General features: G+C 36.1%; 2 protein-coding genes across 4 annotated transcripts in view; both read right to left on the bottom strand.

Annotated features, from left to right (window-relative positions):
• Positions 1-1,032: 1,032 nt before the first annotated feature.
• On the bottom strand, positions 1,033-4,732 carry star (steroidogenic acute regulatory protein). The gene is made up of 7 exons (XM_077224114.1): positions 4,554-4,732; positions 4,337-4,444; positions 2,865-2,992; positions 2,496-2,654; positions 2,117-2,301; positions 1,929-2,022; positions 1,033-1,608 (listed from the first exon to the last, which is right to left on the bottom strand). Exons 1-7 carry the CDS (start codon positions 4,615-4,617, stop codon positions 1,489-1,491), a joined length of 858 nt encoding a protein of 285 aa, XP_077080229.1. The 5' UTR covers positions 4,618-4,732; the 3' UTR covers positions 1,033-1,488.
• Positions 4,733-6,213: 1,481 nt separating this feature from the next.
• Positions 6,214-26,392, bottom strand: part of grk5l (G protein-coupled receptor kinase 5 like) — an 87,772-nt gene continuing 67,593 nt past the window's right edge. For 2 of the 3 annotated variants that reach the window (XM_077223559.1, XM_077223561.1), the window contains exons 4-16: positions 21,072-21,149; positions 20,856-20,953; positions 19,481-19,573; positions 18,562-18,625; positions 16,416-16,556; positions 15,961-16,151; positions 15,811-15,848; positions 15,282-15,371; positions 14,389-14,597; positions 12,487-12,624; positions 11,486-11,623; positions 10,986-11,117; positions 6,214-9,554 (exon numbers count right to left, since the gene is read on the bottom strand). In XM_077223559.1, the coding sequence (XP_077079674.1) occupies positions 9,471-9,554; positions 10,986-11,117; positions 11,486-11,623; positions 12,487-12,624; positions 14,389-14,597; positions 15,282-15,371; positions 15,811-15,848; positions 15,961-16,151; positions 16,416-16,556; positions 18,562-18,625; positions 19,481-19,573; positions 20,856-20,953; positions 21,072-21,149 (1,494 nt within the window). In that variant the 3' untranslated portion in view covers positions 6,214-9,470. Of the gene's footprint in view, positions 9,555-10,917; positions 11,118-11,485; positions 11,624-12,486; positions 12,625-14,388; positions 14,598-15,281; positions 15,372-15,810; positions 15,849-15,960; positions 16,152-16,415; positions 16,557-18,561; positions 18,626-19,480; positions 19,574-20,855; positions 20,954-21,071; positions 21,150-26,392 lie in introns of all 3 variants that reach the window. The other variant, XM_077223560.1, reaches the window with a different exon arrangement.

The raw sequence follows: 26,392 nt of genomic DNA, 5'->3' as shown, positions 1-26,392 counted from the left end.
ATTTAAAGTCCCCATCAAATATTTTATCCCTTAAAACTCATCTTTGATTACCAAAATTACATATTTAAGAGTTTTCTTTGAAAAAAATTTCTTAATGACTTAAAATAGCTTGAATGTAACTCTACACCCTTGCCTCATTTAGCATACATGGTTCTATGAATATACAAATTGGCCCCGCCTCCACTCACTCCACTCCTTGATGATCACATGGTGATGTGATTGGTTACATGGTAGTTTGTGACATCAGAAACGATTTCATACCCCATTTTTTAGACTGTCTTTGGTTCACTGCAGTTTTAAGGAGAAAATACTCAGCAATAGTGTTGACCGATGAATTTGTACATGGTTTGTCTCAAAGCATATAAAAAAAACACATAGGCATAACACAAACAACATATTCAACATGTGTCTTTCAGAAATCTCCAAACACCGTGAATGCAGAAGGGTCATTTACACAACTTTTGCTTTGAAATTGATTTAATATAATCAGAAATGGCCAACTGCATCGGAAAAAAATAAAAACATAAGAGAGACAAATGTGGCCTGCCTTTGGCCAGGACATCAGTGTTGACCTCATTTCCTGCTTTGTGCAATGTTGGCTCAAACAGACCTTCAAGGAGCCGAGAAGTTCCTAAAACACATGTGAATGACCAAACACCTCCTTGCTTTGGCAAGCTCATGCTAATTCAGTCCAGACGACAAGACATTTTTATGGACTGAATATTCTGGCTGTAATACGAGTCACATTCCCTTTCCGGGGGCAATTTGCTTGAACATCACTGAGAGGCTAATGGGCATAACTGACTCAAAATGTTGTTTATGTAACTGAGTGGCTTGCCAAAGTATGTTGATGAAGCTATTTCCTGTATTTCCTTACTCAGTCTGCAAAATGAGGCTTCAGTCATAATTTTTGCTCCTCTTGTGATACAACCGTGAACAAAAAAGACTGATATTGTAGTTTGTCATTTTAATAGGTTTATTACATATTCATTTAGCAGACATCCTTTTCCAGGGTGATGCAATAATAATATTAACTTAAAATAAATACTTTTTTTACACAAACAGTGATAAAACATGAACTAATAAACCCATACATTGATAGTCAGTGGTGTTCTGCAGAAATATGTGAGTCAATAAAAGGAAGTTAAAGCCACAAAATGGAGGTGACGGAGGAAGTGAACAGAGTTTACCAGGTTGAAATCGAAACTTACTAAACCTCCAATGACCCAGTAACCTACAGCATAAATGTTTTATTTATTATAGCTCTGTGCATGCAATGTGAAAATATTTTAAATTGTGTGGCTTGAAGAAAGAATTGAAGAAAGATATTGCTTCAATAGACAATTTAACTTCTGTATTTGTGTGAAATGTTTAGGCCCACAAGTGTAGGCTGGAATGGGTGTGACAGCTTTGGGTGGGAGGAGCTTGACCCTGAAAATAATCTGCTTTTGTTGTGACATCTATGTTTTTAGGGTATAAATGTGGATATCAGCAGGCAATGGCTGCGTCCACACTACCACTGGATGCCATTCTGTGTCTGAGGTGATTTGCGAAATCCACCTGGGTTTGCGAAAGTACCCGGTTGATGACAGTTTTCGGGATCCATCCCTGGAGAACAGGACAAACCATACATTAGAACACTTATTAAGCTTATTTGGAAGCAACGAGTGATACTACATTGAGGGTGACTTCACTTTTGTAGATCTTCCTTATAAAAGGCCCTTTAAAGCATTAACTATCAATAATCATTTAAATTCACAGCTGCTTCAAAGGTAAACTCCCCCTATTGGTTGCCACCTTAAACACATGCTATTGGTTGAGTCAAAAACAGAGCAATATTAATCTGGAATACGAGAAAGTAGGGTATTTAACATCCAATAAATTGCATACTTCACTTCACCTTTTAACTGAGAGGGCAATTGACTTACCTTAAGGTCTAAACTGAGCAACCAGGTAAACTTTGTCTTATTGGGATCATCTGCACTTGGTCGCATCACAATACAGGTGGGTCCATTCTCAGCCCTTAGAAAATAAGAATTAATTTAATACATTGCAAGAGGTTTGAATTTTTATTTTTTGCTGGGTAGTAGGGGGTGTGGTTCAAATTTTCACTTACCTTACAAACCCTTTCTTCTCAGGCATTCCAGGGTGCTGAGTGGACATTCCGGCCAGGAAGCATGTAGATCCCCTGCGCTTGGCACAGCGGACACTTACAAAATCTCGTGGGCCAACCACATTTCCAGGTGTTTCACCTGAAACCTCATGTGTGATCATAGTATCCTGACCGATCTTCTGAAGAATCTGAGAGGGACCAAAACTGTATTGAATACCAAATATCTCTAAGCAACAGTAGCTGTATGTTTTGTTACATTGTGATGGAGGCCTGTGAGTAAGATATGAGAAGATAGGCAGTCCTTCATAGTGCAGTGACTAAAAATGCCCACAGACCTGCAGGATACGAATCTAGCAGTCAGTAGACTGCTATTTCTACACACCTTGACTTGTTTGACATTGGGGTTCCACTCCCCCATTTGTTCCATGTTATCCACCAGCTCCTCATAAAGGTCATCTGTTTGCTGTTCAAGCATCACTTCCAACTTAAAAATCTTCCCAATGTCTGGTAATACTTTACTCATCACCTTATCTCCGTTGACCTGGGAGAGAAAAACCCACATAAAAAACACAGTTTTAATTATTATTATTACAGTATATATATGAGCAAAAAAATTAAAGGTTTTCAGCTCTAAAGGCCTTGGACACCAAAGTGCTGTATATAACTGTATAATAAAAGATGCATGCATAAAAGGCATCTATACATGGCCTCATCAGAATGAATGATGAAATATGATGATTATTATTATTACATTCTCAATCTCAGTTTGCCAGCCGTCCTGGTCACTGAGGATGCTGATAGACTTCTGCAGAGCTTCCTGTCCCTGCTGCACATAGCACTGCTCAGCTTCACTGTACGTCTCTTCTGCAATCCGACTACCTGTGCAAAGAAACACACTCATAAACATGATCATCTCCGTAAAGAAACAACAAATACATACTAGATTTATGAAGAAAATGTGTATTTCTGTGAAAATGGTGGAGAATTTTGATTCACCCCTTCTGCAAATTACATTGTTATGCCAGTAGGTGGCAGTGACTGTCTTTATAGGTTACTGAATCATTCATTCAAAAACACTGAATTATTTAAGAATCAAATAAGTGACTAACTGATATTAAGAGTCCATCACTTGTGCATTTCGGAATCCCGTTGGCAGTAGTAGGTTTAATCCGAACACATGACTCATACTGTCAAATACTATTTTTCGCCTACAATATGGGAAGTCGTAATATTGTGATGCAGAGACTCATTATCGTGTCATTATGAATGAGTCATTTAATCATTCACTCAACCAATTTGTTACAAACACTGAATCACTGAATCATCATCAGTGTCCGAAATCACATAGGGGGAAATTTAAGTGAATTGGGATAATTTTCCCAGTCATCTCAATAGCAAAAAGAGTCCCAATTTACTTGAATTCACCGAGTAGGTATTACATTTTATAAAGACCTTTAAAAAAGTACCACCGTAACCACTGTTAAAAAAGTACATTCTTAAGGGTTGTAGTATGAATGAAATCCAGACATAGTATTGTACATCCACCATGTTGTCATTGTCATGTGACCTATGACATCCATTGAGTTGCTTCTTTGCAATTCACATCTACTGCGTGGCCTCATGGGATAGTAAAGTGTCCATCAGATAAACACTTCATAATCTTGCCAGAAGTATTAGGTCATCCGGGTGAAAAAAAAATCACCTACTGTACTATAACGGGAAATATAAGATTTCAGATTCAGGGTTTGTCTTTATGTCTTTATATTCACTAAACCAATTCATTAAAATATACTAATTTGTTTAAGAACAAAACTAGTGGTTGTCTTTATGAGTAAGAAATGCTGATTCATTTAAAACGATACGATTACTGTGTGATGCACAATTCTGCTGTGGCTTTGTTCATAACTATTTTAGTGACTGAAGGAAAAATAGATTAATATTTGCAAATGCTGTCTAAATTGAAAGTTACTCACCAATAACTTTTTGTTTATATATTTTTTGTACAAAAGCAATATCAGACTCCCTAATATTCAAAACAACAGCACACTGCTCCTGTAATATTGCTTAAATGATATATACAGTATACTGAACAGACAATTAAACAGGACAATACCTGAGTAAATCATTTTAAGAATTTAGTTGGCTAATATTATTAGCTATTGGAGTCTACAGCATCCATATTTCTGTAATATTAATGTTCAAGTTGTGAGGAAGTTATCTTACTGAGAAGTGAGCTCCTTCTTCGGACGTGGTTAATCCAAGCACTAGGTCCAGGTCCAGAAAGCTTTTTCAGCTCATGATGGATTGCGATCATTGCATTCTTCCTCAAACCTGATTGTGAAAGAAAAAAAAAATATATATATATATATAAACTTGAATAAATACTAGCATATTATAAAAAATATTTCAGAAAACCTGGATAGATGAAACAGCTTCTTACCTGTCATGTTTCTCACATGCCTGTAGGAAATGCCAGCACACAGTTTGACCGTTGCAGGCAACATTATAAAAATTTTCTTAACCGATGAATGAATGACTACACTTGAAATGTGGGCACGGTGAGTTAGAAGTGGAATCTGAGGAACAGCTGCCTGCTTCGCTCCCTTTATAGCCCCGTCAGACAAGGCTGCGTTCTCGTCACCTCGCAGATAAAACAGCACCATCACTCAAAGCACGGGGGTGACCCTGTGTGTCAAGGATGTGCAGTGAACACGACGGCCTATCTGTTACCACTATAAACACGTTGTTACAGATAACAGCCAGTGCCTGAAGACTACCCACACAGAACACTGGTTTGTACACTTATGGTGTCTATCTTTTTTTAAGTCATAACAAACAGTGTTACTTATCTACAGACATATTTTAGCATACTGTATAAGCCGGAAACTCTCAAAATGTCACGCACGACTTGCTCTCCTGAGTCCTGGTTCCATTACAGCATTAGTTCAGGAGGACAAGTTTATAATGACAAATAATCAGCCAAAAATGTTCAAAATCACCATCATCCTAACTCCAAGGGGTCAAATAAAATGACAGCATCCCCCCAAAAAAGAAAGTAGGCCTAATTAGTGGCTTTTCCAAAAATAAACCTGGGTGACAACTTGTGTGTACTTTTAATATGACTAATTATAACTTTCAATAATACCCAAGATGTAAGCTGGGGTGTATTCTGCCAAAACAGGTTACATCTTATTACACGCTGTGCAACACAAACCCATATCAAAGCTGCAACGAATCAATTCTCCATCACTGACAACAATAAAAAGGCCGATCTGGCAGCCTTGGACTCAACGGCAATGGAAACTTTCCTAGTTCTATGAAAATATTTGTTTAATGACTTGTGGTTTTCAGTTTGACGTAAAATCAACTTGTTCAAGAACATTGAAGAAATATATTGTGGGGGAAAAGTGTCTTTATGAGTGAAAGCACCTTAACCCACAACCTTGTGTCCCTCAGAGTAATTTATACTTTAAGCCTTAACCTTTATCAGACAAACTTCTAATCAGGAGGTATGGAACAGCCATGGACTGTTGAAATGACGCTGGAACAGGTGCAAACCATAGCTGTCAATGGATTACAAACTTTGATCGAATTAATTACACAATATGACTTTTTTTGGTAACACTTTATTTTACAGTGTCCATGTTACATGTACTTACCATAGTAATAACAGTAAATTATGCATAATAACAACATGCAACTACCCATCAACCAAATCCTAATCCTACCCTAACCCTATAGTAAGTACATGTACTGTAGTTAATTAATATTACTCAGTACTTAAATGTATAATTACATAGTAACAATGACAACTTAAAATAAAGTGTAACCCTTTTTTTCAAGTTACTTATATTTTATCAATATTTCTATTAATTATATAAATTAATGACAATCATTAAATGTAATTTGTCTATAATCTCATTTATCTAAAATGTTAAATTGACAGTCTTTTTTAAAAGTAAAACCATTTAAATCAAAATAATTCAGTTTTCCTTGCCATTTATTATTCAAAGTTTTACGTTTATTTATAGCTCATGATAATCACTTATGTTATCATAATACAAACACATTCACGTTTCTAAAAGAACTACACAGTTATGTTCAGGCCAGCACAGGTTTTATTCAGAAGGACTCTGTCAGGTTTGGCTTCACATGCAGTCAGCGTAGTACAACATCTTTCTTTAAAACGTGTGTGTGTGTGTGTTTACATTGTGTGAATGACTGAAGTGACGCACAAAGTGCAAACCGTATCATGAGCACTAACCTGGACTAGACCACTAAAAAGGAGGCACTTCATTGGGGGTTTCTATCTCCAGAATGACCTATACAAAAAATTAATCCAGAAGGGGCCATGTCCTCAAAACCTTCTCTAATTTCAGCTTTTACTTGCCAAATAAATATCACTTCAGTTCCCTTTTAGTTTGGTCATTGTTTTAAAGGCAAAGTTCCCTTTTATGCAGCAATTACATATGTCACCACCAGTTCATTCATCACACTGTTGTACGTATGGAGGATATACATGAAGTATACATAAGCAAACTAGCAAAGCATTAACTCTTAGTCTGGGAAAGGTTCCTTTTTCTAAACTTCACAGCTGTTAAATTAGTTCAGAGGATACTGTAGAAATATAAACCAATAAGTTTAAAGTTTAAACCACCAGGCCTTTAATTTACAAGCCTTTTGAAAACAACATGGCAAACAAACAAAATGGCAAACCTTTCCTTTATGTTTCCATAGACCAAATCAACATTTACTTGCTGATATAGCATTAATATCAGATTAAATCAGTCCCTATTGATGATATAGAGTGCTAGAAACACTTAATGAACTATTACAAAAATAATATGCAGTTTATCAATGCATACTTGGGGGAAATTCTGCTTCAAATTCCCTGTAAAATCAGTAACACGACTCTCAGATTCCAGAGCATTAAGTTAATCAAGTTTTATAGCAATTAACCAACGGTGGTTAGAAGATTCCCCAATTTAGATACGCAACAAAGCGGCAAAAGTGAAGAATATTCCCTGTAATGGTAAATTAAGTACTTCCAAACAAACTGTCAACATTGGCCACACATTTTTAAAATAGGAGAACTGCATTAACATAAAATTTTCTAAATTTCACCTGAAAGTGACCATGAATCATCACAAGTATGTGGCGTATAAAGTCTCGCCACAGAGAACAACAGCATGGCACTAGTATACAGAGATCAGACCCCTAAACCATTAACCTTCTAACAGACACATTGGTCCCGCTCGATGAATTGTTGATTGACCATGCAGTGTGCAGTGCAATTTATGTAACATGTCATAACACAGTGCAATAACCAGTTATTACACACACTTCAGATGAGAAGTTTAAAATGTTAGAACCTACACTAAGTATACATTTTTTCGCAAAAATTTTTTTTTTAAATTTTTTTTAAGAGGAAATTTCTGGCACTGTAAATTAATGGCATAACTGATACATAATTTGGTAAACACACATCAGTTTAATGATTGTAAATTACATGGCACTTAGCATACGTACGCGTGAAATAGCTTCAAGTCATAATTTTAATACACTTGATTTGTCTTGAGATTCTCTATTGAACTTTGAGGTGTAAAAAAAAAACTTGGAATGGTATTGTAAATGCAAGATTATGAGGTTGAGATTCATATTCTATTCCTTCTTGAGTCGCTCCATTTGATTACTTATAAATTATCACATTTTTTAAAAAAAACATTTGAACACTCCAAAACTATCATGTATTCTCTATGCACGGGATATAAATGTATTTTTAGGGGTGTGTGTTCTGGATTCCCATGATGTCTATACAACTGAAATCCTGGACACTTTAAATGAGTACATTTACAGTTGGGGCAGATGAATGAAATGTCTTTCTACTAGTTGGTATCTGACTGCATAAAGTGAGAAAACAGCTGCTGAGGTATGAAACTTCATTAGTCTGCTGTAATTGTGTGTGTGTGTGTGTGTGTGTGTGTGTGTGTGTGTGTGTGTGTGTGTGTGTGTGTGTGTGTGTGTGTGTGTGTAAAGGCTGAAGTGAAGTGCCAGTTTCAGTCTATTAGTGGTTGACATGTGATTAAATGAAGGCATATTTACACACCGAATCTGGAAAAAAAGCTGTTTTGTTGTCCTAGAAGGTGAAAATGCTTGACTGTGTAGATGTGTTATTAGATGGTCAAGTCGCTTTTGGAGCTGCCGTGATACAAATTCAGCTCATTTTTAAACTTTTCCACATCAGCAAAATCTCACAGTAGCTCAGATTGAAGAGTCCAGCAATATCCTCTGATTCAATGCCAAATTGCCTCTGAAAAGCTGAAGTATTATTATTTATTTTCTGTAAATCGGGTGAATTCTGTAAAGCTTATGAATAATCCGATGAAATGAGAAGAACTCCCTGACTGATTTGTTGTGCTGTGATTAGCTACCTACCCAAAGGCCACGCCCACTGAGATGGCTCCGCCTTTCACTACGGTCAACGGTCTTCATGCACAAAAGAACTGATACTTCTAGCTTATGTTTGTAGACCACGCCGTGTCTGGCGAATGGAGCAGATGAGATTTTAGAGTGGAATGGAATAGGTGGAAGCTGCCAAGTTGAGTTTGTTTATCAGTGATATCACAAAATTTGTATATGACACAGGAAGGAAAGAATATACAGCTCCAATAAGCTCCTATTTCCTTGTGCTTTTAGGCCTTTCGTCACTCTCTGCAGCGAAACATGGCAACGTCACTCAAATACACTCAAAAAACGTCACTCAAGTCTTCCTGTAATAAGCACTATCTTTGGCCTGAGAGTATGCAAGGCAATGGATTTTGGGTTGAGATTGGAGGTGTTACATGTAGATGGAAAGATAAAAGGGGTGGGTAGGTAGAACAAGAGTGATGGAAGAGGAAACAAGAGTGTGTGTGTGTTTGTGAGTTTGTGCGCAAGTCTCTTAAGTTAACTATATTAGCTTTCCTTTGCAAAAGAAAAATTAAAAAGCCCCCTTCCCATTCCCTGTGGAGGCCTCTCTTTGTCAATAAAATCCCCTGAATAATATGAGTTAATATTCTGTCATTGTCAGTGGCTCTTTAATGTTCCAGCAATCCTGAGGGAGCGTGAGGTGAAGGAATAAATGTTCTCCTTTCTGTCACAAAACGGATAAATAAAGGTCTTTACACAGGAGTTTTGTTTTGTCTCCTGTCCTCTCGGCGGGGCCGTGGATGGATAGTGTGGGCCAAGGCAAGGAAAACGGACTCTTCCACGCTCTGTCGACTGGTCTTTAAAGGGCAAGAGGAGTTCCTCACTCTTATTCTTTCCTCTCTTTCGCTCACTTGCTTTTGTCCCCTGCAGTCCCGCAGTGATCTGTCCACTAGGGGGCAGAGTGTGACATGGAGTCAACAGAGTTGACGCTGGAAGACGAGACCCGGCTTTGAGCGATGGTCACCTCTGGATGCTGAAGGATGAGAGAAAATGACAGATAAAAATAATTCATGTTAGTTATGATTTATAAATTCTATCTCACATATAGACATGTACACTCAGGGTCCAAAAGTAAGACTCACCAGCAGTTTTGGGGGTAATGCACATTACTACACTGTAAAAAAATATTCTCATGATTTGTTATCACAACTTTTAATCTTTTGTCAAATCAACTTAGATAATTTATGTGGCTCAGATAACATAATATTTTGAGTTTCTATTTATTAAACCAATCTCTTTGTTGTATTAATTCAATTTATTAATTTCATTTACTCAAAATTTTAAGGCAACCAGGTAACTTACTTCTTTAAGTTAAACCAACAATAATTTTTTACAGTAGTTATTTTTTCCTCAATCAATTGAAAAACTCTTCTCAATTTTCTCCAGAAATGGGTGCTGAATGAAAATAAATGAGTGTGCTTAAGTTCAGTTCAGTTCAGTTGTGCTTGTTTATTTGTAGGCAAAATATCAGAATGTGGGTATTGCCTCACAACATAGATCTCTGCATGTGTAGCTGTCGTTTTGAGAATCACTTGCATCTTGGGCAAGAAAATACAATACAAAAGTAACAATGCATTGTTTCCATAAAAGGTGATCAGTTATTAAGGACGCCTAGTTATTTGGTAGTTTATTTACAAAACACTTACACTACCATTCAAAAGTTTGGGGTCAGCCATTTTTAAAGAAATAAATACTTTCATTCAGAAAGGACACATTCAATTGATCAAAAGTGTCAGTAAAGACATTTATAATGTAACAAAAGAAGTCTGGAGTAATTCAGCTTTGCCATTACAGGAATAAATGACATTTTAAATAGTTAAAATAGAACACTGTTCCTTTAAATTGTAATAACATATGCAGAATGCAAAAAGAGATTTTTTTCAAAAACAAAACAAACACTTTATGATCCCAAACTTTTTGTGTAGTGCTTGTAGTGTATTTCTCACACTAAAACAAAACAAGGGTGTGTGTGATACAGCTTTATGGCCAGTATGAAATTAAGTGAAATTTGAAAAATAACTGAAAATAAGAACCAAAAATCTAATTTAAACCGAGAAAAAAAAAACGTACGGATTTAAATACCACAAAGAAACATTTTACTGTATAATGAAGAAGAGACAAAAAAAAAACTTCACACTTTCTAGGACATTAATCAAATAAGTAAATTTGTGAAACTGATCATGTGAATTCCTGTGTAGAGACTGAAAACCCCCCATTACATTTTCTAAATTAATGTGGCAAAGTTATTTTTGGCCCCTGGGTACAATGCTTCAGTGTGATTGTTGCTGTTCTGCTCTACGTGTGTGAGCGTGTGGTGTCCTGATGGGGTGTTTGACCTGGTCTGTAGTTAACTATTGTGTTCTCTGGGGTGTTCCTCTGTGGTGGAGGTGGAGGGGATCCTCACATGTCTCCTAAAGATCCTGTCCAGCAGGCTACGGCGAGGAGGCTCAGGAGGCTGGTTCCAATCCAGGTCAGGGGGCCGTGTCCCCTGAGGCCCGAATACATTAAGGTCGCTGAAGCACTCTGTCTCGATCATCTGCAGGACAGAAACCAGACGAAATCGCAAGAGACAGACGGACAAATACAGATAAACAAAAAGAGAGAAATGATGATAAGAAGGTCAAATCATCCTTATTTTCTAACATCTTCCCATAAAGGATAATTATAGTTCTGGATGCTGATTGGTCAATACAGCCTTCTAGTCATGCTAATATACATTATTAACAGCTATACACCTAGGGGTCAGCAAACTTTTAATTTTTTTCTTGTTCATTACTGTGCCAAATGAAATGTTAAAGATGATGCCAGGTTGAATGATTCATTATAGTGTTATCTGAATTTATTTTATTATTTTTTTTGCCATATGGCATTACATTGGCAGAAGATTTTAGCACAACTTTATACCTCATTTTGCCATGGGATGGAGACGCTGCCAGTGGCAAACTTGGAGTAGAAATCATTGTCTGTTTGGTCCAGGTTGACACCCTTAACGGTGGAGAACTGCTCAATGTCCAGAACATCTTTACAGTAGACCGCCCTGGGCTATGTAATAAGCAAAGAAGGGAAACAAAAGTGAAAAACAGAGTAATAAGAGAATTCGACCCTATGCAAATTTCTAAAACCTTGAAATGTTCAACATTAACGTTCCTTAAAAACTTATCATCTGATTGATAGTTTATAGTTTTTTGTTCAACATTAACGTTCCTTAAAAACCTGTTATCTGATTGATAGTTTATAGTTTTTTGTAAGTAAAAGGCCTTGTAGAATAATTGTAAAAACACATCACGTGTCTTTCTGCTGTGAAATCTTAACTGATTTTGATATGTAAATGTAAGAAAAACTTTAATAGTGTTGGTAATGTTTCAAGGTGAACATTTGATTGGTTTACTTTATTATCCATGCATCATTTTTTAGAAAAATCATGTATCAAATATGGTTCATCAAGATTTGGAGGAAGGCTTATTTGAACATCTCTCAATCGTCATTATATTGCATTGCATCATATGTTTTGCCCTCAAGAACTACAGAGCTTTAATCCTAAAACAAGGCATTTTAATACCACCTTACTAAGACATATTATTGAGCGATACAGAGTAAAAACTGATATTTATATGCATTTTATACAAGTAGGTTGCAATAATAGAGCAACTGCACTAAATTGCATTTTTGGTTCGTCTGAGCTTCTGAATAAAGCTGAGGTGTTTTTACCTCCATGAGAATGAGCTCCATACCCTCCTATATGAGACATTAAAGACTGATGTATCAAATATGATACTCAATAAAAAATAAAAAATAAAGGTAAGCCAACTTTATATAAATAAAAATGTCTAAACGTTTTTGTGACAAATATTGCATTTGTCAGGCTTTACAGTGTTAACATCAACTACATGAGAACAGGAACTCACATCAGGCAAAAAGGAAGGTTCCAGAATGCCGGCCTCCAGCCTCTTGAAGTTGATGTTCTTAAAGAACGGGTGGGCTTTGACTCCAGTACCTTCATCCGCCTGGCAGCCGAGCCTCTGCTTGGGATCTTTGGCTAACAGCTGTGGGACAAGGAGCGGAGAGCAGCGAGCCAGACATTAGGAACACAGGTTTATACATTCTTTAAGAGTGGAATGTAAGAGGCGAAGCTGGTCAATGGCTTCGAAACACTAGGAAAAAGAGCTTGTGTGCCAAATGAAGACATTTAAATGGGGCAAACATCCTAAAACTAGGGTCAGCAATCACAAACCAGACATCACAAAACCACACACAGGAACGAGTTAGGCTGGGAACTTTTGTGAGCTAAGATGTGGATGTGGCCATTTGCATGACGCACGCAACATAGAATTTCAAATTAAAATTGAAAATTGTAATCATTCACTAATCTTCATGTCATTCTCCAACAAAACAAGTAGTCCATTCGATTCATTAGCTATTATTAAGTAAATTTAAAGTACGTTTTGCATGAAAACCAAAAGTCTCGAATCAGATGAGGGCCTTAGCTTCTTCAAAAAAACTTTAGTTGGGTCACAGTCAGTTAACAGAAGATTTCAAGCTTCTTTTTTTGCCAAGGACTCCCAAATATAATGATACATTTTTGAGGGATCTCCTTTTAAAAGCAGAGCACTACAGTTCAAAATGTTAGGGTCTGTAAGATTCTTTACATATTTTTGAAAGAAGATTCTTTTGCTCACAAAGGCTGCATTTATCTGATAGTAAAAACAGCAATATTGTGAAATTACAGTGAAATTACAATATTTCACAATATTGTGAAAATTCTGCAATATTTTATTTTAATATACTTTAAAATGTAATTTATTCCTGTGATTTTCGCCATCATTACTCCAGTCTTTAGTGTCACATGATCCTTCAGAAATTATTTTAATATGGTGATTTGATGCTTGTGAAACATTTCTTATTATTATTAATGTTGAAAACAGTTGTGCTGCTTAATGTCTTTGTGGAAACTAATACTTTTTTCCAGAATCCTTTGATGAATAGAAAGTTCAGAAGAACAGCATTTATTCGAAATGGAAATCATTTTAACATTATCAATGTCTTTACTGTCACTTTTGATCAAATGAATGCATCCTTGCTGAATAAAAGTATACAGCATTAATTGTAATGTATACTTTCATGTAAAAAATGACCAAAAACATTTAAATTATACAAGTATAATATCAAGTGTGATATTGTAAAATTACTGTACAAAAAATTAGGCTTTTAAATTATAATTGTACAAAAGCAAGTTGTTAAAATATTCTCTGGACATAAGTCTTATAGAGCAAAATAAAAGTAATTTTATCAAATTTGGTGAATGTATATTATATAAACATCTTAGTACTTGCTGACTTTCAAAAATTATATATTTAGTAAAATCTGGTTTAAAGCAACGTACATATAATATGACATATATTTCTTTTTTGGGTGAACTGTCCCTTTAAGACTAACAGAAAGCCAGTCGCATGACACAGCTCTAATAAAAGACAGCTGAGGTTCTTTACAATACATTTAGAGTATTAAACAATACTGAACTGAGCTGTTCTCAGAGAGCTCATTATCAGTTTCTTCCCCAGCCGAAAACATTCAATAGCAGCCAGAAAAATGAGCCAAACGTACAGAATGGACTCGATTTGACCAGTTTTGTGCACTCAATCAACGGACTCTTAATCAGCTTCTATGGCGTGTTTGACTGAGGAGATAATGTAGCTTCGGATACAAGCTCTTAGTTGTACTCGACTGTGTCATCTTGGATTTTGACCAGCATAGAAACTTCATTCTTTGTGCGTGTGTGTGTGTGCGTGTGTGTGTATGTGTGGCCTCACCATCCTGCAGATGCCTTTGGTGTCTTCTGAAAACTTGTCGCTGTACTCCTCTTCCTCCTCCTGCACCCTCTTCTCCACTTCTTCCCTCTTCACTCGCTCTTTGCGAGCACGGAAAGGCGATCGTCCAGCAGTCATCTCGTAGATCAGGCAACCCAACCCCCACCAGTCCGGACTCATGCTATAGCGCTCATTATTGATCACCTCTGGAGCTGTCCATCAAAACAGATTCAGTTCATCAATCAATAAATAACATTTCAATGCTTCATATTGCCATGAATAGATATCTAGTAAGACTGAGATGTGCAGCTAAAAAAAAACCTGACATTTTTTAGCCTTTTGATTATATTTGGTATTTACACCAGCGTTCAAAATGTAATGTTTTTTTAAAAAGTCTCTTATGTTCACAGAGGCTGCATTTATTTCATCATAAACAGTAATATTGTAAAGTTGTATTACAAAAAAAAAAAAATTTGCATGAATTATCAAAAATTTTCAGAAATCATTCTAATATGCTGTTTGGTGCGCAAGAAACATTATTAATAGCAATGTTGAAAACTTGTACTGCTTAATATTTTTGTGGAAACCATGATGATTTTTTTTTTCCAGGACTCTTTGATGAATAGAAAGTTCAAAAGTACAGCATTTATTTGAAATAGAAATATTTTGTAACATTATAAATGACTTTACAGTCACTTTTGACCAATTTAATGCATCCTTGCCTTAAAAATGTATGAATTTCTTAGGGAAAAAAAAACGTTTGAATGGTACTGCAAATAAATACATTTGATACTCGTTAATTTGTTTTTTTTTTTTTTACAATATAAAAGAGTTATGATTTATTTATAAATGAAAGATGCTGTTTTGCTTAAATCGATATAGCTTAAGATCATTACCCATGTAGCCCACAGTCCCCACTCGACCACGGATCTGTTCTCCATCAGGCACTTTAATGGCCAGTCCCAGGTCTGAGATCCGGATATGACCTGTGGGGATAGAGAGGGAGTAGTACCAAACAAACCAGAACAAAACAAGTTAAATGTAAAATGAATTTATTGTCGCATTTCACAATTTATTATACTTTCACTGACTTAATAATACATTTATTTATATATACTTTATATTTAGATATAATGTAATGTATTTATATAATTTGACATTAAATTAAATATTTATTAACATAGCAAACTTATTCCTCAAAATCAATAAAATAGATGGAAATTTATCCATAAATAAAAAATATTTAAACAAATGTATGCATTTTATTTATGTATGCAAATGTATCACATTATTTAGATGGAAGCCAATTTCAACCAGTATCGGTACATCCCTAGACCAAATCCCAGTACATCCCTAGACCAAATCCAATTGAATGTAATGTCATATTTAGCTAATTTGAATGAAAACCTGATCATCTTGACTTACCATTATCATCTAAAAGTATATTCTCTGGTTTTAAATCCCTAGAATGAAAAAGCAAGATAGAAATGTTTCAGCCATAGATTTTCATTATCACTTTATGAGGATTGGGTGCATTTGAGGATGGTGTAGAGTCACACGTTGGTTCCTGCTCACCTGTAGACGATAGACTCTCTGTGCAGGTGTTCTAGACCACAGCAGATCTCGGCCCCATAGAACTGCACACGCTCCTTCTCGAAGCCCGGGGTTCCCATGTTATAGATGTGAAACTTCAGATCGCCACCGTTCATTATGGTCAGCACCAGACACAGGGCATCTTTGGTCTCATACGCGTACGCTAAACTAACCTGAGAGTCAGGGAGAAGAGGATGCCGATTCTCAAAAATACATAATTTTCCCCCCTTTTAGAAGTATACAAGCTGTTAGCAAACCTTTATTGGACAAAAAATTTAACAGAGACAGAAATGTACTGAGGAATACAGATTTGAGGCTTTAATGCCTGGCCACGTGACTGGATCACCCAAGATGATGTTTAAACCAGGTGTAAACATGACATGAGTAAAGAGAGGAAAAGAGATGAAAGAACAGAATAAATGAATGAATCCGCTTACCACAAACCTGCTGTTGACCTTCTCCAGAATCTGTTTCTCATTTAGAGCCATGGCCTCCCCCTTTCTCTTCTTTATCCTTTTCTTCTCAAGCTTTTTACAAGCATACATTTTACCTGTGGCTCTCACCTGGCAGGCACACACCTGGGCATGGATGTAAATATATTATCACCACACTATACTGTATATATACACACACACACACACACACACACACACACACACACACACACACACACACACACACACACACGAGAAGTTACATGCTGCCTTAAGGTTGGGTCACAAGGTTTGGCGGGCAAGAAAAGTATGAATTGTCCATTGGCAATAGTGTGCACAGTCCACACAATTCACTTTAAAACCAAGAAGCTTTTGATGGTCAATGCGGTGAATTCGCATGAACGATATCTGCTTATACCCAACTTAATTGTGAAATTTCACAGGCAGCATCTCTGCACAACACACAAAAAATGCTCTTTATGCGAGTTAGACAGTAGACTTGAATCAAAAAACTGATTCCAAAAGAGTTTGATGTTTGCATGTGTCTAAGGTGATAGCAACAACTAAATCAACAATTTTGGTTATTGAGTGGATTACAATGATGTAATCATCAACTATTCTGGGACTTCATATGATGAGGTTACAAGCACTGCTCCGCTGTTTGGCCAAAATATGGCATCTCAAAAGGAAGTATGATGTATTATTTCGATGTAGTATTTGTATTATTTTGGAAACAGCCTTTGCTGAGCACACTTGTAATGTCCAAAATTACTGTCTAGGTGAGTGTTTCCCAACCACTGATAGGTTGTTGGGTGTACCACGGAAAATGGTCAAATTACAAAAAATACATAAAAATAAATCCTACAAATAAGATTATACTGTTGCTGCATTTGGTGGAAAGCTCGTATCTCTATATTTTGTCATTTTTGTTTTATCTTTTAAAAAAAATGTATGTCATAGGTCACCCTTTACATGGGTTTTACAAATAGTTAACCAATGAAAAGCATTTAAAAGAGGTTGTGACTTAGCCTTGTAACTGATGCGTTGTCTTACATTAAACCAGTTGTCACCATAATTCCTCTGAAGTGACACACCGATTGCGTGATGCAATTCTTTGTAATGATTTGCATTTTATTACTTTCTGAATAACTCCCACACTCACTCTGATGTTTGCTTGTGGCATTTTTTGTCAAAGCTAACATGCAGTATTTATAGACACAGACAGGCTAAGCTAGGCTGAGTTTACTTTTTCCCAACGAGGGAAGGGCGTTAAAGGGCCAAGGTTCGAGAGTGACGGTTCACTACTGATGTAAATACATTTAGAACACTTAACTTAGTGATTGCTATCAGGATATGTAGAGACTTACAACCAGAATAACAAAAAATTTTCCTGGAACAAATCACCTACCTCTCCTTTAAAGAGTGGAGAATAGTCTAGTCTGGTATTTGCTGCCTAGTTGAAGCAAATATACTGTTTTAAATATCCTGTGCATAGTGCTTCATCTTATATATCATTAGATTGTATTCAACTACAAGAAAAACTGAGTGCCCATATTATATAGCTACAATAAACCTTATAACCTTCTGTAAGTTGATGAAAACAGATCCAGCAATGCACTTACTGCGTCAGATGCGGCTGTTCCAGCAACTGACAAAATATCTGTCATTTGCTGGTCAAAAACCTTGTAAATCCATTTGAGTGATCTTCATAAAATGTTAAAATTATAATGACATGCAAGTGTCTGACCATATATAAAGCCACAATACCAACTTTGACAACACCGTGTTTAAAAAATAAGATGTTTCCACCTGATAGCAACAATATGTACATTTGTTGTATTATCATCCTACAACAACATCATAGCTACCTATATAATGTTCACTTTAACTGGGAGTACTACTTTTAATATTATATTCAGTTTTAATATGGCATTTAAAGTAATGCATTTTTACACAATTTTGTTATATTTTAGTGCTTAGTGGCAAGTCGTGGGATTTTTTACTTATCAAAACAGCCGTGGCACCAAAAAAAAAAAAAAAGGTTTGCAAAACACTGATCTAATGTAGGCAGCTCACTAGTTTTTTTATACAGAGCAATTGAGGAAATATTCCATACACACACAGTGCAGATCATCACTTTTTACAATACCTCTCCAAAGCCTCCTTTCCCCAGAACTCTATACTGCCGAAATGTGTCCTTTGTGATGGACTGTCTGAAATCGAAACCACAAAATCTGATATCAAAATCAGCGCAGACAGGAACCTGACATTTTAACATTCAGATCCATTAACAAAGATAGGTGGAGTACAAGCTACATTACAAGTTATACACAACATTACAATTATAAAACACAGTCAATAAGAAACACATTTTCCACATCATCTATGGAAAAAAAGCCTTCACAGAATTGTGTTTGCAGAAGAAAAAAAAATGGGAAGGAAATTTTTTGGTAACATTTTAGTTTATGGTCCAGTTCTTACTATTAATTAGTTGCTTATTAACACGCATATTACTAGGATATCGGACGTTTATAAGTTATTATAAAGCACATATTAATGCCCCCATAATGACCACCTTAATCCTACCCAATACCTTAACTTCACTAGTACCTGACTATTCATAAGCAGGAATTAGGAGTTTATTAAGGCAAAAGTCATAATTAATAGTTAATTAATAGCGAGAATTGGATCCTAATCTGAAGTGTGATCTATTGTTCATAACTTTTTTTATGGGCCACTTAAATGTAGTTGTTCAAAACAGTTTATAATCTAGCAAAGGCTTGGACACTGCTAGTAAGTAACTTGAACGTTTCATGACCCAAAACATAACTGTCTGCCTTCATGTGTTGAGCTGTTAACAATTACACTAACAAATAATTTAAACGGATTAGTGTCTGTACTGCCATAACAGCTGAATATGATTTAGCCAAATGAAACAAAAGCAGGATGTCTGGTTTAAGCAGAGCAAAGAACTTCCTCCAGCAAACTAAAAGAATGAAATACACAACTTTTAAGTGGATTATAAAAGGTAAAAGACAGAGGAAAGGGAGATAAAGCGTGTAACCAACCTTTCCAGCATTTTCCATTGGAGGAAGCGGTCAAAGTACATGCTGTTCTGATAGTCAGAGAATGGAGCACCACTTAAGTAGTCATGAAGAGTTCTGTGAAATTTAAAACAGCATGGAGACTGTTAGACCGTAAGCAGCACTGTTAGTGCAGTTGACTTACTTTAGCTGAACAATGACACTATTTTCTTTTACAGCTGCTGTACAGCAGAAATGACCCCGTTTGCATCATTGAATCATTTTCCTGTTATCACTGTAAAACTGCCTTGAAACAATGTGTATTGTATAAAGTTCTATATAAATAAAGGTGACTTGACTAGTACACAAGACAAAATATGCAACGGTTCCAGAAGTATAATGTTTGCTTCTTTAGGGACAAAAATGTGTTAAATGATCAACATCCCAGAAAAACTACATAACCCTTAATTCTGCATACTATATAGTATCCAATATTAGGTTACGTTTAAAAAAGTACACTATGTGAAAGGTGCCCAGATTGCATACAATTTTCAGAGGATTTTTAGAAGTATTTTGGACTAATTTTGCCCAAAATGATTGTTGCAGCCGGTCCCAATTATGGCCATGCTTACTACATACTATACATTTCTTACTCAAGATCATACTTACCCCAAACCTTTTAACTGTAGGGTATTACTTAAAAAGTTTGGGGTCAGTACGATTTTGAGTAAGAAATGAATAGTTTTACTTAGCAAGAACGTATGTAAATTGATCAAAAGTTACAGTAAAGACTTTTACAATGCTACAAAAGATTTCCATTTCAACTAAATGATGTTCTTTTGAACTTTCTATTCATCAAAGGATCCTGAAAAAGATACATCATGGTTTCCACAAAAATATTAAGCAGTACAACTGTTTTCAACATTGATAATAATAAGAAATGTTTCTCAATGATGATTTCTGATTTTGACACTGAAGACTGGAGTAAATATACAGCTTTGCCATCTCAGGAATTAATTACATTTTAAAACATATTAAAGTAGAAAACATTTATTTTAAATTGTAATAGTATTTCATAATATTATTGTTTTCATTGTATTGTGATCAAATAAATGCAGCTTTGGTGAGAATTAGAAATGTCTGAACGGTAGTGTACTTCCCATCACTGGTGGAGAACATATCTTTAGCATATAGTGTAAGTATACAAACTAATATTAAACCATAGTAAAATCTTTACTTAAAAACTTTTTTTTATATATAATATTTAATCAATATAAATAGCACTTTAATATACATTTAAAAACACCACAATATATGTGTAACAAGAACAGTTGGGGCCGAGGTTAAAGTATTTGAATTTGCTTAAGTTTAAGAGCAACAGAAGTCCAGGTGTTTACAAGCGTATTTGCATTTGTCTTACTGGCGACAGTCACTGAAGATTTCCTTGCAGGGGCTCAGTTCAAGATTTTCTCTGCAACTTTCAGCAAGACCTTCAGCAACATCCACACACTCAGAGGACTGTCAGAGAAACAACATGCTCTGATTACTGACGCCCACTAGGACATTCAAGATCCAAAATATACAGACACAGACACAGACACACACACAGAGAGAGTAAAGTTAAACCAAATCACACCTGCTTGGTGAGAAACTTCTTGATGATCTCATCTCCTCGACTCTTCCTCTTCTCATCTGGTGCCACCTCGTAGTCCTCCTAAATGACCAGATACAAACAAATGACTATTTTTAACTGAACATTGAGACAAACAAGGTATAACATAATCCAAAATATAAATTACACCTTACGACACAAGGCACTTCATTTAGAAATGTTTGAAATAGTAACCAGCCTCAGAAGCCAGTCTGATTTATATTGCACATAAAATGTCAAATTGCAGTTTCTGGGAGTTAGGGAGAACAGGTTTTTAATCAGTCGTCCACTGAGAAACAAAATTTGGTTTACAAGTTCCCAGCCCTTCCTGAGCTCCGAAGGTTCATACCACACAAGGGATAGGTCACCCAAAAAAGAAAATTTGTACAATTTGTTTCAAATGAAGCAACAGTAAAATACATTTTAGATGAAATATTTCAACTTCAACTTATTTTCATTTTGGTTAGTTGCCACCAAGACAACATTTCTAATTTCTGTGAAATTTTAAGTACTAAAATTCCTAAAGCTAAAACTGATATAATTATAAATTAAAGTTGATGCTTACTAGGGGTGCAGCAACCCAATTTTTCAGGGGTATCCAATACAAAATGCAGTGCTATTATTTAATATCTTTTTACACCACTCTATTATTATTGTATGATCCATTTCAGAACTCAAAGCATGTAAAAACAACTGTGGTAAGTCAAATTATAATACCGGCGAAACAATCTCTTCCTGTCAAAGGAGGTTTTTATGGTCATTATTAGCTGCAACATGGACCAGACTTTATGTATTAGTCAAAAATCTAGTCACATGAGACTAATGTGGATCAGACTTTGTGTGCCGATACTCAAAAATCTTGAGCCTTATGAAACAGAGACAGACAGAGAGTATTAAGTGAACTCGTATCACTTGTTCAACACTGGAAAAAAGAAACTACATCCAGTGACTTCACCATTACTGATGGTATCCATTTCTATATGCTGAATGAGGAATCATGTAATTGAGTCTGCGAGTGATTACACAATAAATGAGCTCCACAGTCTGGCACGTCCTTTCCCTAAGGGCCGTAGATGTGCCTGTGTGTGTGTTTGTGTGTGTGTGTTCGGGGGGTAATACTTGATGACACCCTAATCAACACACTCTCCAGCCCTCGTGCTTTGTGGATCCCATTACGCAAGACTGTCCATGACCACCTGCCCCCCTCTCGGTTCCATCCCGAATGATGTAAACACATACACACAAGATCTCGCGCCCACAACGAAGCATAAGTACCCACAAATAGGTTTTTGTACAAATCACGTGTCTGCACCCGCGTCACACGGCCCGGCTGTAGAGTACGAAAAGCACATAACACATATGCTTCGCGACCGCACACACATGCTTCATGAAGCCCACCGTGTGTGACTTCAGGTTGCTTGGTAACCAGCCAGTCAACACGGCAGGATTCCATAAGGTCCTGGAGCGCCACAGCACGGCCCAGTAGCGTCACTAAATACATTGAACGTCATTACATAGTGGGGGATGTGTGTGTGTGTGTGTGTGTGTGTGTGTGTGTGTGTGTGTGTGTGTGTGTGTGTGTGTGTGTGTGTGTGTGTGTGCATACTGCGCATCGACACATACAGAATGATTTCCATTTTCCTTAACACATTTGGCAACTCATTCATTGGAAGATTGCCGTGAGTAGTGGAGGAAAAGAATGTTACATGGAATGTTCAGAGTTCAATAGAAGTCAAGTTCTTTTGAAATAATTTTAACTAGTCTCTAAGTTAAAGGGATAGTTCACCCATAAATTTAAGATCTGTCATACTCATTGTGGAAGCTCAAACATGCTTGCGTGGCATGAGAGAACAAACAAACCTCATTGGTTCTCGTGCATCAACCAAGCAAGTTTGAGCTTCCATTTACCATATTTGATGGGCTCCATGTATGTGCATTGATCAATGTTTATTTAAGAATAAGAGACTAAATTAAATCTGTTCATCATATAAAGAGATCATGTCTTCAAATCTAGATCAAACTTCTTAATTCATATAGATTACATTTATGATGTCTTTATGACTTTTTGAAGTGTAAACATTTTGGTGGAATGGACTTACAATTAGTGCTGCACGATTAATCATATGGCAATCGTGATGTCAAGCTTATGCGATTATATGACGCAAAATACTGCGATTGTATATGACAAATAGGGCTAAACAAATTAGGGCTATTAATGCAACATCTGTTAATTTTTGTCATCATTTGGCTAGTGTTACAGGATCCCGCTCTTATTCATGCAAATGCTTTTAAACCATTCATGCGCGACAAGACAAAAAAAAAGAACGCGCTGCCTGTGAATGTCCTGACTGTGACTCACAGAATGACACGTGCCAGTATCATGCGTGCGCACAAGACAGCACATCAGAATACAGTTCCCTTTCGCACTTGAACGAACATTAACACACACAATTATGCCAAAATGTCTTTTTTTCGAGTATCTTCATAACATAAGAGCAGCCTTATGATGAACGTAAAGAGTTTTGACTCTGTGAGAGAATGAGGCACGTGTGAGACCCGCGTCTCTGTCAGCAGCGCCTGCTCTTAAAGGGACAGTACACAGTAGCCACTAATTATCTCTGTCATTAAAGTTAATCAAAGAATAAAAGGGACTTGGGGTTCTTGACTAAAGAACTTTTGTAACTTTAATAAGGATTAGTTTTTATATAATTTAAAATGTATGCAGCACAGACTGTTTGATAACTTTATTCAATTTCTGCATATGTCCTACCTGTTAGACAGGAAGTTGTTATTTTTTTGAAGCCTAATAAATGTTTTTAAAAAATTGATGGCTTTCAATTGTAATGACGGAATCACTGTAATGTTGGATGGCTATAAATAATGTTCAAAATAGTGGAGGGTGGGCATTTTTAGCCAGACATCAATGGCTTATTGATCATTATAGGTGTTATCAATCATTTAGTTGTTGCTAGTTTGAGTTGAGAAATACACATTTCGGCATTATCACTAATCTGTGTGTGCATTTTCCTTGAGAACCAAGCAAGTTGATTCATGAAACCATTTGTTTATTATATCGAAATCGCAATATTGACCTCAATAGTCGCAATATGACATTTTCCCCAAATCGTGCAGCCCTACTTACAATAGAGAAACAGAAATCTTTTGTCCTTCAAGGATGAACGAAAGTTTTAAAGTCCCCCTGTAGTCAATAATTTTGTCCTTTAAAACTCATCTTTGATCACCAAAATTACATATCTAAATGTTTTTTCCTTGAAAAAAATTCTTCGTGCCTTAAAACAGCATGAACTCTACACCCTTGCCTCATTTAGTATACGCGTTTCTATGAATATGCTAATTAAATCCGCCTCCACTCACTCCACTCGTTGACCTCGTTGACCTGGTTACAAGGTATTTTGTGACGTCAGAAACACCAGCGATTTCAAACCGCGTTTTTGAGACTGTCTTTGGTTCACTGCAGTTTTAAGGAGAAAATACTCCGCAATGGTGTTGACTTATGAATTTACACATGGTTTGTCTTAAAGCATATTAAAAACACCACATAGACATATTAACAATATTAAAAGCTTGATTTTCACCACAGGGGGAATGTAAGCCTGGGACAGCGTCGGCTGCATCTGGACCAAAAAGCTGCACTTGAACACACAGCACAGACTACAGACGACTACAAACTAGCATGTACGTTCTGCGCCTGCCTGTAAGGAATTAACTGTCTATATCAGCAGGTATCAATAGTCTATATTCGTGATTCAAAAGAAACCGAAACAAGGATATACAAGATATACGCAGAAATACGAAAGGTAAACAAAGCAGCACTTGCTTACCATTTGGAATATCAGTTATGTTGATAGCTTCATTCATTTTATGCGTTTTATGCGTTATGCGTAACTCATGTTGTTATGAAAATATTGACGTTTTGGAATGCTTGGGTAGGATAACATAACATTAAACCAGCCTTCTGTCTGTGACATCTTGAATCACTTGCTCTCTTTCATCACTTTCGCTTTGATTCTTGGGAACTGACTTGTTCTCTAAACTGAACATCCAATTAGAGTTACTACTCTCACCGACGGCCCGACGCCCTCAGCCGACGAGAGCCGGCGAGTGGAACACACGGCATAACCTTTGATGTTGTTAGTTACTTTAGTATGTCCTTTTGGTGGAATTTACCTGTGATGTAAAAAACTGTAAAGCACTCACTGTTTACATCACTTTCTGCCGATCTTGTGAGTATCTTGCAAAAGTGACTGGGTGTTTTGACTTTACCAGCATAAATTAGTTCTCACCCTCATATGTTGATGAATGAGTTATTTTAAATAAGGGAGTGTGTGACCACATTTAGTAATTAACAAGGACAAGTTATGTTTGCCATTTCTTAACCAGCTGAATCAAATTACTTAAATGTCTGCATTTTAATGCAGAAATGATCTCAGATCAAGCTATGATGTGCATACAAAAGATCAAAAGTTGAGAGTCAAGAGAAAAAAAAAGTAATCACTGCACAAAAATATTAAGCAGTACAACTGTTTTCAACATTGCTAATGCTTTTTGAGCAGCAAATCAGCATACTGAAATGATTTCTGAAGGATCATGTGACTGAACACTGATGTAATGATGCTGAAAATAAAGACATCACAGGAATAAATTAAACACAGGAACAGTTATATAATAGAAAAGTTTAATTTAAATTGTACAGTTACTTTACAGTTTTTACTTTATTTTTGATTAAATTAATCCAGCCTTGGTGAGCATCAGAGACTTGCTTAACAAACAATAAAACTTCTACTGACCACAAACTTTTGAATGGTAGTGTAATTTTTGTTCTATTTTTGTAATAATAATTGTATCATTTCATAATAATAATGTAATATTTGTAATATATATGTAATATATACACAGTGCTGTGCATAAAAACTGCAAATGTAATATGTTTAGAACAAATGTTCTATTGTTTAAAACATTTAAATCAATATTTCCTTATAACCAATAAAGGTTATAAATTTTATTCTAATAACCATGCATATATAACTTTTTTTCGCACAAAGGGTTTATGCATAAATACACGTCTACACCGTTAATGAATGTCCAATGTTTAGGTCTTGTGGCCAGAGCTTGGGCATCAGGTCTTAAAGTTACAGCAGCCTAATATACCTGCTGCCAAATTATGTGATAATATTAAAAATACCTATATGGCAGTTTTCCCCCATGGTATCGATGTCAAAATTGTGGCGAGTGAAAATGCTGAGTGGCTAGTAACTTTGGAAAACTACTAGTCACAGCAGCTGGTG

This window comes from Siphateles boraxobius, unplaced genomic scaffold (genome assembly GCF_051911475.1).
Source record: "Siphateles boraxobius isolate OS27281-9 unplaced genomic scaffold, OSU_SipBor_1 9, whole genome shotgun sequence".
Taxonomy (NCBI): Eukaryota; Metazoa; Chordata; class Actinopteri; order Cypriniformes; family Leuciscidae; genus Siphateles; species Siphateles boraxobius.
This window is presented reverse-complemented; position numbering and strand designations above follow the sequence as displayed.